The sequence below is a fragment of the Nerophis ophidion genome, linkage group LG07 (assembly GCF_033978795.1).
Source record: "Nerophis ophidion isolate RoL-2023_Sa linkage group LG07, RoL_Noph_v1.0, whole genome shotgun sequence".
NCBI lineage: Eukaryota > Metazoa > Chordata > Actinopteri > Syngnathiformes > Syngnathidae > Nerophis > Nerophis ophidion.
The window spans coordinates 69,418,179-69,431,062 of NC_084617.1; the positions used below are offsets into that span (position 1 = coordinate 69,418,179).

A 12,884-nucleotide genomic window follows, 5' to 3' on the forward strand; every position below is an offset into this window, starting at 1 on the left:
AATTAGTTCTTAATGATAATTATTATAACATTCTTAATATTTCCTTGGTGTTAATGAGGGGGGGAAAAGCAGGGCAGGCCACAGCTTAAGAAGTTGGTGGTACTTGCAGTCAGGTGTGGTAAATTCTACCGCCTTCCACTGGTGCCATGGCAACTGAGGGGCGAGAGAGAGAGAGGGAGAGAAAGAAAAGAGCAAGACACAGCCAGGAACAACAATCAGGCCAAAAACAGAAATGTAACGTTTATCTTTGTTTTGTACTTATTTCTTTGCAGCCTCCTTGGAATTAAACAGGTTTCACTATTTTTATTTTCATCCTAAAATGATGCATTAATAATCTGGGGCGGCATGGCTCAGTGGGAAGAGTGGCCATCTTGTAACAGCAGAGTTACAGGTTGGAGCTCATGACGAGGTGTCCCTGAGCAAGGCACCTAAACCCAAACTGCTCCTGATGGGTCGTGTTTAGCGCTTTGCATGGCAGCTTCTGCCATCACTTTGCAAATGTGTGTGTGAAGGAGTGAGTGTGATGAATAATGGAAAGGGCTTTGGGTATCATTCCAGGTATATTAAGGCGCTATATAAATACAGACCATTTACCATTTCAATACAAATCTTCTCACTATAAATTTTAAGGGTGTACCTTGATAGCAGCCCGCCACAAATAAATGCATGTATGGCAAACACTGCATACTTTAAAATAGGTGTGAATATGAATAGTTATTTATTGCACACACCAGAGAGAAAAATATTCAATGTTGGTGTCAATCAGTTTTGCAATCTGCAATTTATAAATGTTTTCTAAATTCTAGCTAATGTGCCAGGAAGTCATGGAGTGCTGACCAAGGGTCTCCAAATAAAACATATTTGGATTGCTTGATCCTAACTTTAGAGAATAGAACAGAAAGTACTTTATTGAACCCTGGGGAAAAAATCAGATTCACAGTTCGCTCACAATGAACAATAAGCACTTGGGTATTTTTTTTACATATGGATAATATAAATACAGTCTATCATGCAGCATTATTCACATGTGAATAATATAAATACAGTCAATTATACAACATTATTCACATGTTAAAATACTATAAATACAGTCTATTATACAGCATTATTCACATGTGAATAATATAAATACAGTCTATTATACAGCATTATTCACATGTGAATAATATAAATACAGTCTATTATACAGCATTATTCACATTTAAATAATATAAATAGTCTATTATACAGCATTATTCACATGTTAGAATAGTATAAATACAGTCTATTATACAGCATTATTCACTTGTGAATAATATAGTCTATTATATGCAGAATTATTCACATGTAAGTAATATAAATACAGTCTATTATACAGCATTATTCTCATGTGAATAATATAAATACAGTCTATTATACAGCATTATTCACATGTGAATAATATAGAGTCTATCATATGGCATCATTCACATGTGAATAATATAAATACAGTCTATTATACAGCATTATTCACATGTGAATAATATAAATAGAGTCTATCATATGGCATTATTCACATGCAAATAATATAAATACACTCCATTATACAGCATTATTCACATGTGAATAATGAAAATAAAACATAGCTGCTTACTCTTCTTTTTAGCATATTCAATAGCTTGGACCTTAAATCCTTCTGAATAGCTCTTAATCTTCTTCCCTTTATGCGATTTCAAATGATTGAAATCAGCCTCCTCCATGTTGAAAATGATGACAGGTGAAGTGTCACTCGTGACGTGACGAGTTTGACCCGGTGGAAATTCAAGGCATATGCTAATTATTTTGCGAAACAAGTTTGACCCGGCGGAAATTCTAGACATGCCCATCCATCCATTTTCTACCGCTTATTCCCTTTTGGGGTCACGGGGGGCGCTGGCGCCTATCTCAGCTACAATCGGGCGGAAGGCGGGGTACACCCTGGACAAGTCGCCACCTCATCGCAGATTCTAGAAATGCGCTAATAAAAATAATATTTTGCGAAACGAGTTTGACCCGGCGTTAATCCTGAGCCGGCGGTAATGCTAAGCATGCGCTAAATGGACCGCTCGTCGGGAGCCAGGATGCTGATCCGACTCCGCTTGGGATGGTTTCCTGTGGACGGGACTCTCGCTGCTGTCTTGGATCCGCTTTGAACTGCACTCTCGCGGCTGTGTTGGAGCCACTATGGATTGAACTTTCACAGTATCATGTTAGACCCGCTCGACATCCATTGCTTTCGGTCCTCTCCAAGGTTCTCATAGTCATCATTGTCACTGGCGTCCCACTGGGTGTGAGTTCTCCTTGCCCTTATGTGGGTTCCTCCGAGGATGTCGTAGTCGTAATGGTTTGTACAGTCCTCTGAGACATTTGTGATTTAGGGCTATATAAATAAACATTGATTGATTGAATTATTTTGCAAAACAAGTTTGACCCGACAGTAATTCTAGACAGGCGCATACTATATACCCGGCAGCAATTCAAGGAAATACGGTATTTATCATAACCGTCATGCACCTTACTAACGTGGCACCAAAAACGACACAATCAACCAAAACACAAATATCTACACCATTTTTGTGTTGTGTATGTCTTTTTACCAGAATCTTGGGACACTAAAGACCACATGCACCATGTTGGAGGAGCAAGTCGTGGAACTGGAAAGCTTAAATGACGAGCTGCTGGAAAAGGAGAGGCAGTGGGACGCCTGGAGGGCAACACTAGAAGAAGAGAAAAACCAGGCTGAAAGGAGGACCAGGGATGTCCAAAGAATGTTGGATACAGAGAAACAGAGCAGGTAAGTACAATAACTGATTTAAATACCCTTTGGTGATTTTGGAGTTTGGGCTGGGCGACATGGCCTTTTTTTAGTATCTCAATATTTTTTGGGCCATGTCGCCATACATGACATAATAATAATAATAATAATAATAATAATAATAATAATAGATTTTATTTGCCAAAAAACACTTTACGTCGAGCAAACAACCTCAAAGTGCCACAGTGTAAAAAAATAGTAATAATAATAAAAAGATAATACAAATATAAAACTAGAAACAGCCCAATAGCTAGTGCCAGCATGCATGTCTAAAAAAAGTCTTTTTTTAAAAAGATTGGGTTTTTAAGCCTATTTTAAAAGCATCCACAGTCTGAGGTGCCCTCAGGTGGTCAGGGAGAGCGACCCACAGACTGGGAACAGCGGAGGAGAAAGCCCGGTCTCCCATAGTTCGTAGCTTTGTCCGTGGAGGTTGGAGGAGGTTAGCCTGTTTGGAGCGGAGGTGTCATGTGGAGGATTTGGTGGTGAGCAGTTCTTTGAGGTAGAGGGGGGCATTTCCATGGAGGCACTGTTGTGTTAGTAGGGAGATTTTGAATTCAATCCTGAGTGGAACAGGATGCCAGTGAAGGGATTTGAGAGTTGGTGTAATGTGGTCATGTTTCCGCACTCTCATCCGGATCCTTCCAGCACTATTTTGTATGTACTGCAGCTTTTGAATGTTCTTGTTGGGGATCTCGACAAGAAGTGCGTTGCAGTAGTCGAGCCTGGAGGAGACAAAGGCGTGGACGAGCCTCTCGGCATCAGAGAGAGTGAGTGAGGGGCGGAGTTTCGCAATGTTCCTGAGGTGGTAGATATATATCTCGATATTTTGCCTTAGCCTTGAATGTGTCAAGGCGAGGACTACGGTGTGGTTTGTTTTCCCGTGGTGCAAAGCGATTGGAACGGACATGGCGTGAAGGTAATGACATCTTTAATCTTAACTCAAAAATATTACAAAAACAAAGGGTATAAACAAAAGGCGCTCTCAGCGGAGGTTCAAAACTTGGCTATGAAAACTAAAACTCGCACAATGGGAGAACTATGAACATAGAACAAAACTTATAAACTGTGGCATGAAAAACTTACTTGGACCGAGAAAGAGCATGGATCATCGGCATGGATAACATGGGTGTGTAGGAGGTGATAGAGGGTGATGTTGCCAGGATGACTGCCTGGCAACTACAGGCTTAAATACTGTGGTGATTAACGGGTGCATAAGTCCAAATGAACCAGGTGTGTTTAAAGACAATTAATTGGTAACAACAAACAAAGAGTGCGCAAAAACAGGAACTAATGGAGTCAAAAACAAAACAGAACATAACTAAACAGACATGACAAAATGAACAGAATGAAGATTCTATGTGTGTACATTAAAACAATCTTGTTCATACTGTATTAACAGATAGATAGATAGATGGATAGATAGGTCTTTATTGTCATTGAATAAGTACAATGAAACTTTGTTTTCAGCACAAACCCGTTCAAGTTTAGACAAACAAACAGTGTACAGGGTTACAGAACAGAAACGCTGACGGGTCGCAACAAGGCGCCCTGTAAAAAATGGGGAAAAAGATAAAACGCTGGGGAAGGATGAGTAAAAAAAATACAATCTCTACTGGGCTCCTAAGGGGGCCCAGTCTGGAGTGGGGCAAAAAAACTACATAGCAAAGCACATATACATATTCCAACGTACATCTCGAGATATCTAGCAACAGAGGGGAGGGAGTGCGGAGTCATGGTGGTAGGCCGCAGCTCTCAGGCGCCGACCATCCTTTCATCACCCCTATGGGATTTCCGTTGAGGGCGTTGGGTTGGGGGGAGGGGGGTGGGGGGTGTATGTGTGGCGTGTATTTTTTTGGATGCATGTTTGTGTGTAAGCCTGCAGCGTGTCTCTGTTACGCGACCTTGATCTTGTGCAGTCGCTAGTCCATAGTCAACAACAACAGGTGTATGTCCATGAGAGACAGGAAGGGAGTTTGTTGTGTCTATATGCTCATTTTAAACTTTCATGCAGAGAGGGTAATCACTACTAAGTCAATTGACCAAAACCTTATTTATTAAACAGTTATTAAGCAGTGGCACAAACATTCATGTCATTTCGAAAACAGAAAGCGCAAGATTGTCAGAGACATTTTAAAACAAGCTATGAGTGCACTTTTGTGCATGATGTCACTAAGATGACTTATCAAAACAATACTAAATTAAAGTGCACTTTTTGTACAGAACGCCACTACAGTAGTTTAAAACAAATAAACTGCACTTTTGTGCATGATGTCACACAAGATATTTCATTAAGTGTCAAATAAAAATGGGCTGCATAATGGGAAATTAAAATACTGTATGTCCTTCGCTATGTGGTAGTTTACTGCGTGGATGATCTCCTTTTTTTGTTGACTAGTTTTTTCATACGGTGTTGGTCTGAAAATGTTTGCCATAGCATTTTGGTGGTGTGGGCGTATGGCACCAAATGCAGATGTTGACATGCGGAGTAAGCACTCTTTATTCTCTAGCGGGTGACTTTTCAAATGATGCTACATATTAGCAGTAATGCTACTTTTTGTAGCAACGTTTTTGCCACATACTTGACAAATTACGGTGGTCTGTTCGACATATTCCCAGTTGAAGCCAAACCACCGCCAGACGATGGACCCCCTGCTGTTTTTCTTGGTAATTAATTCTTCCTTCATTTGTTTGTGTGTAAGCAAATGAAGATGGTGACATGCGGAGTAAGCACTCTTCATTCTCTAGCGGGTGACTTTTCAATTGATGCTACATATTAGCAGTAATGCTACTTTTTGTAGAAACGCTTTTGCCACATACTTGACAAATTATGGTTGTCTGTTCGACATATTCCCAGTTGAAACCAAACCACCACCAGATGATGGACCCCCTGCGGTTTTTCTTGGTAATGAATTCTCCCTTCATTTGTTACCAGATTCGCACCTTCTTTCTCTAGTACTACCACTAGCATCACAGCTAATGTTACCCATGCTGCTACCTTTCTGCTCCGCGAGGGCGTATACATATGTGACGTATGTAAGAAGGTGTGTTTTTCGTCTGTGAGAAGGAGAGACTACAAATTTAGTGTAATGCCAGCAGCTAAAAGCAACTTTGTGAGAACGTATACTCGAACTTCACGATATAGTCATTTTCTATATAGCACAGAGACAAACCGATATATCGATATATCGTCCAGCCCTATTTGTAGTATACATTTTATTCTTCTCTATTTATGACGTCGACTCTTTATGTCAAAAGAAGTCCGCGTCATCCTATTTTGTGAATGATGAAAGAGCAACCTCCAAATGTTTTGGTTGTCAAACAACCATCAGTAAGCATTGATGTACTGTAATGACTGTACAGCATCTGTTATATATTCAGGGAAAATATACCTCGACATTCTCTCCAATGGTAGGTGTTGTTTGCTATTAATGTTGTTGCTCGCCTCCACCTACACACGCTGGATTCAAAAGGTTCCAGCATATTCCCTCAAGGGTTTACCACTTGGTGTTCTGAATATTTATTTCCAAACATGTTTTTAGTTGATGTGGGCAAGGATCATTTGGTATTCAAACGCTATCTCGCACTTAAGAGACATTTAGTAGGTAAGAACCGTAGCAAAGGCTACTTTTCTTAAGTCAATAGTCAATTGTTGTTGGCATTGTTGGCATTCGTAATTCTCAGAAGACAATGGATTGGCGCCTCTTGGATATGTTTTAGTTGGTCATGGAGCATCTGCAGACCCACACGGGAGTGTCAGTCTCTGTTGCACTTGGTGCATTTGTAGGTCGAGTCAGCTACAGGATGTAGTGGTTTGCTCTTTCTCTGAGCTCGCTTCTCATCTGCAAGCTGGTGGAGTTTTGCCTCGCCAGCTTTCAGTCCAGTATTCACGGTGTGTCTCCAGCTGGATCTGTCCTGAGCAAGATCTTCCCAGGTGTTCAGGTCCATGTCGAGCGCTTTCAGGTTACGCTTGCTAACATTCTTGAAGCGGAGATGTGGCCGTCCCGTTGTCCTCTTGCCTAAGGCAAGCTCTGCGTAGAGGATGTGTTTGGGGATCCGGCCATCGTCCATTTGACGCACATGGCTCAGCCACCAAAGGCGACGCTGACGAAGGAAAGTGACCATGCAGGGAATCTGGACTTGCATCAGCACGATCACTCCATGTAATCCCGAGTATGCAACGGAGGCAGCGCATGTGAAAGGCACTTAGCCTCTTCTCCTGCGAGGAGTACAGAGTCCAGGATTCGCTGGCGTACAAGAGAGTACTTAGCACGAAGGCACGATACACAGCGATCTTGGTGTTTATTGTCATCATGCTGTTGGTCCACACTCTTTGCGACAACCTGGCCAAGGTTGTGGATGCTTTGCCGATCCTCTTGTTGATCTCTGCTTCCAGTGAGAGGTTGTCAGTGATGGTGGAGCCAAGGTATGTGAACTGGCTGACGACCTCTAGTTGATAGTCTTTGATGGTGATACAGGGTGGTTCAGCATCTTGGGCCATCACATTTGTCGGAGGCAGCGCATGTGAAAGGCACTTAGCCTCTTCTCCTGCGAGGAGTAAAGAGTCCAGGATTCTGTGGCGTACAAGAGAGTACTTAGCACGCAGACACGATTAAGAGCGATCTTGGTGTTTATGGTCAGCATGCTGTTGTTCCACACTCTTTGCGACAACCTGGCCAAGGTTGTGGATGCCTTACCGATCCTCTTGTTGATCTCTGCCTACAGTGATAGGTTGTCAGTGATGGTGGAGCCAAGGTACGTGAACTAGCTGATGACCTCTAGTTGATAGTAGTTGATGGTGATACAGGGTGGTTTAGCATCTTGGGCCATCACATTTGTCGGAGGCAGCGCATGTGAAAGGTACTTAGCCTCTTGTCCTGCGAGGAGTACAGAGTCCAGGATTCGCTGGCGTACAAGAGAGTACTTAGTACGCAGTCACGATACACAGCGATCTTGGTGTTTATTGTCATCATGCTGTTGGTCCACACTCTTTTCGACAACCTGACCAAGGTTGTGGATGCTTTGCCGATCCTCTTGTTGATCTCTGCTTCCAGTGAGAGGTTGTCAGTGATGGTGGAGCCAAGGTATGTGAACTGGCTGACGACCTCTAGTTGATAGTCGTTGATGGTGATACAAGGTGGTTCAGCATCTTGGGCCATCACATTTGTCGGAGGCAGCGCATGTGAAAGGCACTTAGCCTCTTCTCCTGCGAGGAGCACAGAGGCCAGGGTTCGCTGGCGTACAAGAGAGTACTTAGCACGCAGTCACGATACACAGCGATCTTGGTGTTTATTGTTAGCATGCAGTTGTTCCACACTCTTTGCGACAACCTGGCCAAGGTTGTGGATGCTTTGCCGATCCTCTTGTTGATCTCTGCCTACAGTGATAGGTTGTCAGTGATGGTTTAGCCAAGGTATGTGAACTGGCTGACAACCTCTAGTTGATAGTCATTGATGGTGACACAGGGTGGTTCAGCATCTTGGGCCATCACATTTGTCGGAAGCAGCGCATGTGAAAGGCACTTAGCCTCTTCTCCTGCGAGGAGTACAGAGTCCAGGATTCACTGGCGTACAAGAGAGTACTTAGCACGCAGACACGATACACAGCGATCTTGGTGTTTATTGTCAGCATGCTGTTGGTCCACACTCTTTGCGACAACCTGGCCAAGGTTGTGGATGCCTTGCGGATCCTCTTGTTGAGCTCTGATTCCAGTGAGAGGTTGTCAGTGATGGTGGAGCCCAGGTATGTGAACTGGCTGACGACCTCTAGTTGATAGTCGTTGATGGTGATACAGGGTGGTTCAGCATCTTGGGCCATCACATTTGTCGGAGGCAGCGCATGTGAAAGGCACTTAGCCTCTTCTCCTGCGAGGAGTACAGAGTCCAGGATTCCGTGGCGTACAAGAGAATACTTAGCACGCAGACACGATTAACAGCGATATTGGTGTTTATTGTCATTATGCTGTCGTTCCACACTCTTTGCGACAACCTGGCCAAGGTTGTGGATGCTTTGCCGATCCTCTTGTTGATCTCTGCTTCCAGTGAGAGGTTGTCAGTGATGGTGGAGCCAAGGTATGTGAACTGGCTGACGACCTCTAGTTGATAGTCTTTGATGGTGATACAGGGTGGTTCAGCATGCCTTTGCAAAGCGGTCCATTTTCCAATGTCAATATGGAGTAGTTTGTCTACCACGAGAGTAAATTTTTCAAGATTTGGAAGTTGGTAAACATGCTCTGATGTGCCCGCATGGGTTTAGTTCGAGTACTTGGGCTTCCGTAAAACACATTGTAGACTGATTAGACACAGTCACCTTTCACCCAACGTCTGCTGGGATAGGCTACAGCTCACCCATGTTCCTAATGAGGACACGCAGTATAGAAAATGGACGGATAGATGATAATAGTTCTCTGTATCTCCTAGGATCCGTGCAGAGCAGCGCAGCTCGGAGTCTCGCCAGGCTGTGGACCAGGCAGTTAAGGAGCACAAAGCGGAGATCCTGGCACTCCAGCAGATCCTCAAAGACCAGAAACTCAAAGCTGAGAGTCTCGCAGAGACTGTGAGCGTTTGCATTCTCTTATTGTATTACACACATTTTTCGTCCTAAACAATTGAATATTTTTTTTCCATAGCTGAATGATTTGGAGAAGAAGCACGCAATACTGGAGATGAACGCTCGCACTTTGCAGCAAAAGCTGGAGAGTGAGAGAGATCTGAAACAGCGACTATTGGATGAGGTCCATTAAGAGTTTTCTCGTTCTTATTTACACAAATCTTGAATAAGATTGAAAGTCACAATAGACAAAACACATACAGTATGGAAAACTGATTACGATAACCTGTTGTTGTTTTATAGCAAGAGAAGGTGCAACAGCAGATGGATGCTCAGAAGGCACACATTTTTCGACTGACCCAGGGACTACAGGACGCCCTGGACCAGACGGACTTACTAAAAACTGAAAGAACTGACCTGGAATATCAGCTGGAGAACATCCAGGTGCTGCTGCCTATTGACTTTTATTTTTTTTTTGAAGCATGACCGTATTAACACATAAGATAAACTGTACAGTAGGGGCGTCTCAGTTTTAGAAAATGTAAAAACCTCTTTGGTCGACTACAGTTTGAGAGCCAAAGGGGTCATTTCTTTGAAAAATGAGTCCATGTATGTCGACGTGTATCAGAGTAAACATCCTTTTGGTTCAAGTGTTGACAAAGTTTAACTTTTAATTTCTCCTAAACCACTAATGGTAAGAACCAGTAAGCCAGCCACTGGTGGTCTTTTTATGGTTTTGATTTGTAAAATGTAACTTTGAACAAGTTGCCCCTTTTATACATCATACTAATTATACTTGGATAAAAATCATACAGTAAATTGCTGCATTCTGTGGTGATAACATACAATGTTGTTTTCCTGGTTCGTAGCTTTGAGAGCAGGGTACCAAAGCGGTCACCGCTCCACCTTGTTCATATTCATTTCATCTTCCCAAAAGTTAGATGTTGACTAAAAATGTGTCCCCTATGTTTGCATGTCTTCACCCTTATCTGTCTTTCTGTGTGAAGCCAAGTATTTAACGAGAAATTCATGGCAGTAGTGATGTTCACTTAGCTCCACCTGCAGGCTGTATACTCCCATGAGAAGGTGAAAATGGAGGGCACTATCACCCAGCAGACCAAGCTCATAGACTTTCTCCAGACCCAGGCCCATGGTGGTTCAAAGAAGAAAAAGGTGACGTGGCTTTCTTTATTTAGTTGTATTGTTTCTAAGTAGTAGGGGTGACCTGTAAATATCGGTTTTGATCAGATACAGAGTACAAAACCCAAAACCAGTGAAGTTGGCTGGTTGTGTAAAATTTGTAACTCTGATAAAAACAAAAACTGACCCCGCCTTCCGCCCGATTGTAGTTGAGATAGGGACCAGTGCCCCCCGCGCCTCGAAGGGAATAAGCGGGTAGAAAATGGATGGATGGATGGACCAAAAACATGCTGGTTCTCATTATCAATCAATCAATCAATCATCCATCCATCCATTTTCTACCGCTTGTCCCTTTTTAGGGGAGTCGCGGGGCTGCTGGATCTCAGCTGCATTCGGGCGGAAGGACAAGTCGCCATAGCCAACACAGATAGACAAACAACATTCACACTCACATTCACACACTAGGGCCAATTTAGTGTTGCCAATCAACCTATCCCCAGATGTATGTCTTTGGAAGAAGGAGGAAGCCGGAGTACCCGGAGGTAACCCACGCAGTCACGGGAATAACATGCAAATTCCACACGGAAAGATCCCGAGAGCAGGATTGAACCTAGGACTACTCAGGACCTTCGTATTGTGAGGCACATGCACTAACCCCTGTTCCAACCGTGCTGCCCATCAATCAATCAAATATTTGTCCAGGAAGACAGTTAAAGATGATACCTCAAGTTAAAAAGAAAAAAAAAAATCTCTATGACAATGATGATGAAGAGAAGGAGGATGAGGGCATCGTTTTTTTTAGCCTCGTTACCTCAAGATAATACCCATCCAGATTCAGAAGCGAGACACACAAACACACCACTTGGAGTCAGTGTCTTAACCTGTGATGATCTTTACCAACTTGTTCATTATCCACCTCAGGATTCGGAAGTACTATCTGGAAGTTTCCGCCCTCTGTTTTTTTTTTTTTTTTTCACATCCAGGAAGTTTTCACTGAGGATAAACAAGAACGGATCACCATTGGATTTTTTTGAATTGACACAAAACACAAATAAAAATATGAGGACATACATGTTTTTCATTGAAATTATCATCGCTGTCTACTAAAAAAAATATAGTAAACCCCCTATATTTACAGACCACCGTGAACATTTATAACATATAGCTGTGGTATAACCCGGTTGGTAGAGCTTGAGGGTTCCAGGTTTGATCCCCACTTCTGCTGTTGTGTCCTTGGGCAAGACACTTTATCCACCTGCTCCCAGTTTCACCCACACTGGTTTAAAAATGTAACTTAGATATTGGTTTTCACAATGTAAAGAACTTTGAATCAGCGCTATATAAATATATTTCACATCTATAAAGCCCTAAATCACAATCACAACGATGGACTCTGATGCGTCATCTATGTTGCTGCTCCTTGATCTTAGCGCTGCTTTCGATACCGTCGATCATAATATTTTATTAGAGCGTATCAAAACACGAATTGGTATGTCAGACTCAGCCCTGTCATGGTTTAACTCTTATCTTACTGATAGGATGCAGTGCGTCTCCCATAACAGTGTGACCTCGGACTATGTTAAGGTAACGTGTGGAGTTCCCCAGGGTTCGGTCCTTGGCCCTGTACTCTTCAGCATCTACATGCTGCCGCTGGGTGACGTCATACGCAAATACGGTATTAGCTTTCACTGTTATGCTGATGACACCCAACTCTACATGCCCCTAAGGCTGACCAACACGCCGGACTGTAGTCAGTTGGAAGCGTGTCTTAATGAAATTAAACAATGGATGTCCGCTAACTTTTTGCAACTTAATGCCAAAAAAACGGAAATGCTGATTATCGGTCCTGCTAGACACCGACCTCTATTTAATAATACAACTTTAACATTTGACAACCAAATAATAAAACAAGGTGACTCTGTAAAGAATCTGGGTATTATCTTCGACCCAACTCTCTCCTTTGAGTCACACATTAAAAGCGTTACTAAAACGGCCTTCTTTCATCTCCATAATATTGCTAAAATTCGCTCCATTCTGTCCACTAAAGACGCCGAGATCATTATCCATGCGTTTGTTACGTCTCGCCTCGATTACTGTAACGTATTATTTTCGGGTCTCCCCATGTCTAGCATTAAAAGATTACAGCTGGTACAAAATGCGTCTGCTAGACTTTTGACAAGAACAAGAAAGTTTGATCATATTACGCCTGTACTGGCTCACCTGCACTGGCTTCCTGTGCACTAAAGATGTGACTTTAAGGTTTTACTACTTACGTATAAAATACTACACGGTCTAGCTCCAGTCTATCTTGCCGATTGTATTGTACCGTATGTCCCGGCAAGAAATCTGCGTTCAAAAGACTCCGGCTTATTAGTGATTCCTAGAG

The 12,884-nt window shown here is 42.7% G+C and overlaps 1 protein-coding gene across 2 annotated transcripts in view; it reads left to right on the plus strand.

The window, feature by feature from the left end:
• The window catches only part of LOC133556752 (citron rho-interacting kinase), a 152,570-nt gene that overhangs the window by 84,500 nt on the left and 55,186 nt on the right, over positions 1–12,884 (plus strand). For both annotated transcript variants that reach the window (XM_061906997.1, XM_061906998.1), the window contains exons 17-21: positions 2,598–2,791; positions 9,229–9,364; positions 9,438–9,542; positions 9,662–9,802; positions 10,412–10,531. In XM_061906997.1, coding sequence (XP_061762981.1) covers positions 2,598–2,791; positions 9,229–9,364; positions 9,438–9,542; positions 9,662–9,802; positions 10,412–10,531 — 696 coding nt within the window. The remainder of the gene's footprint in view (positions 1–2,597; positions 2,792–9,228; positions 9,365–9,437; positions 9,543–9,661; positions 9,803–10,411; positions 10,532–12,884) is intronic.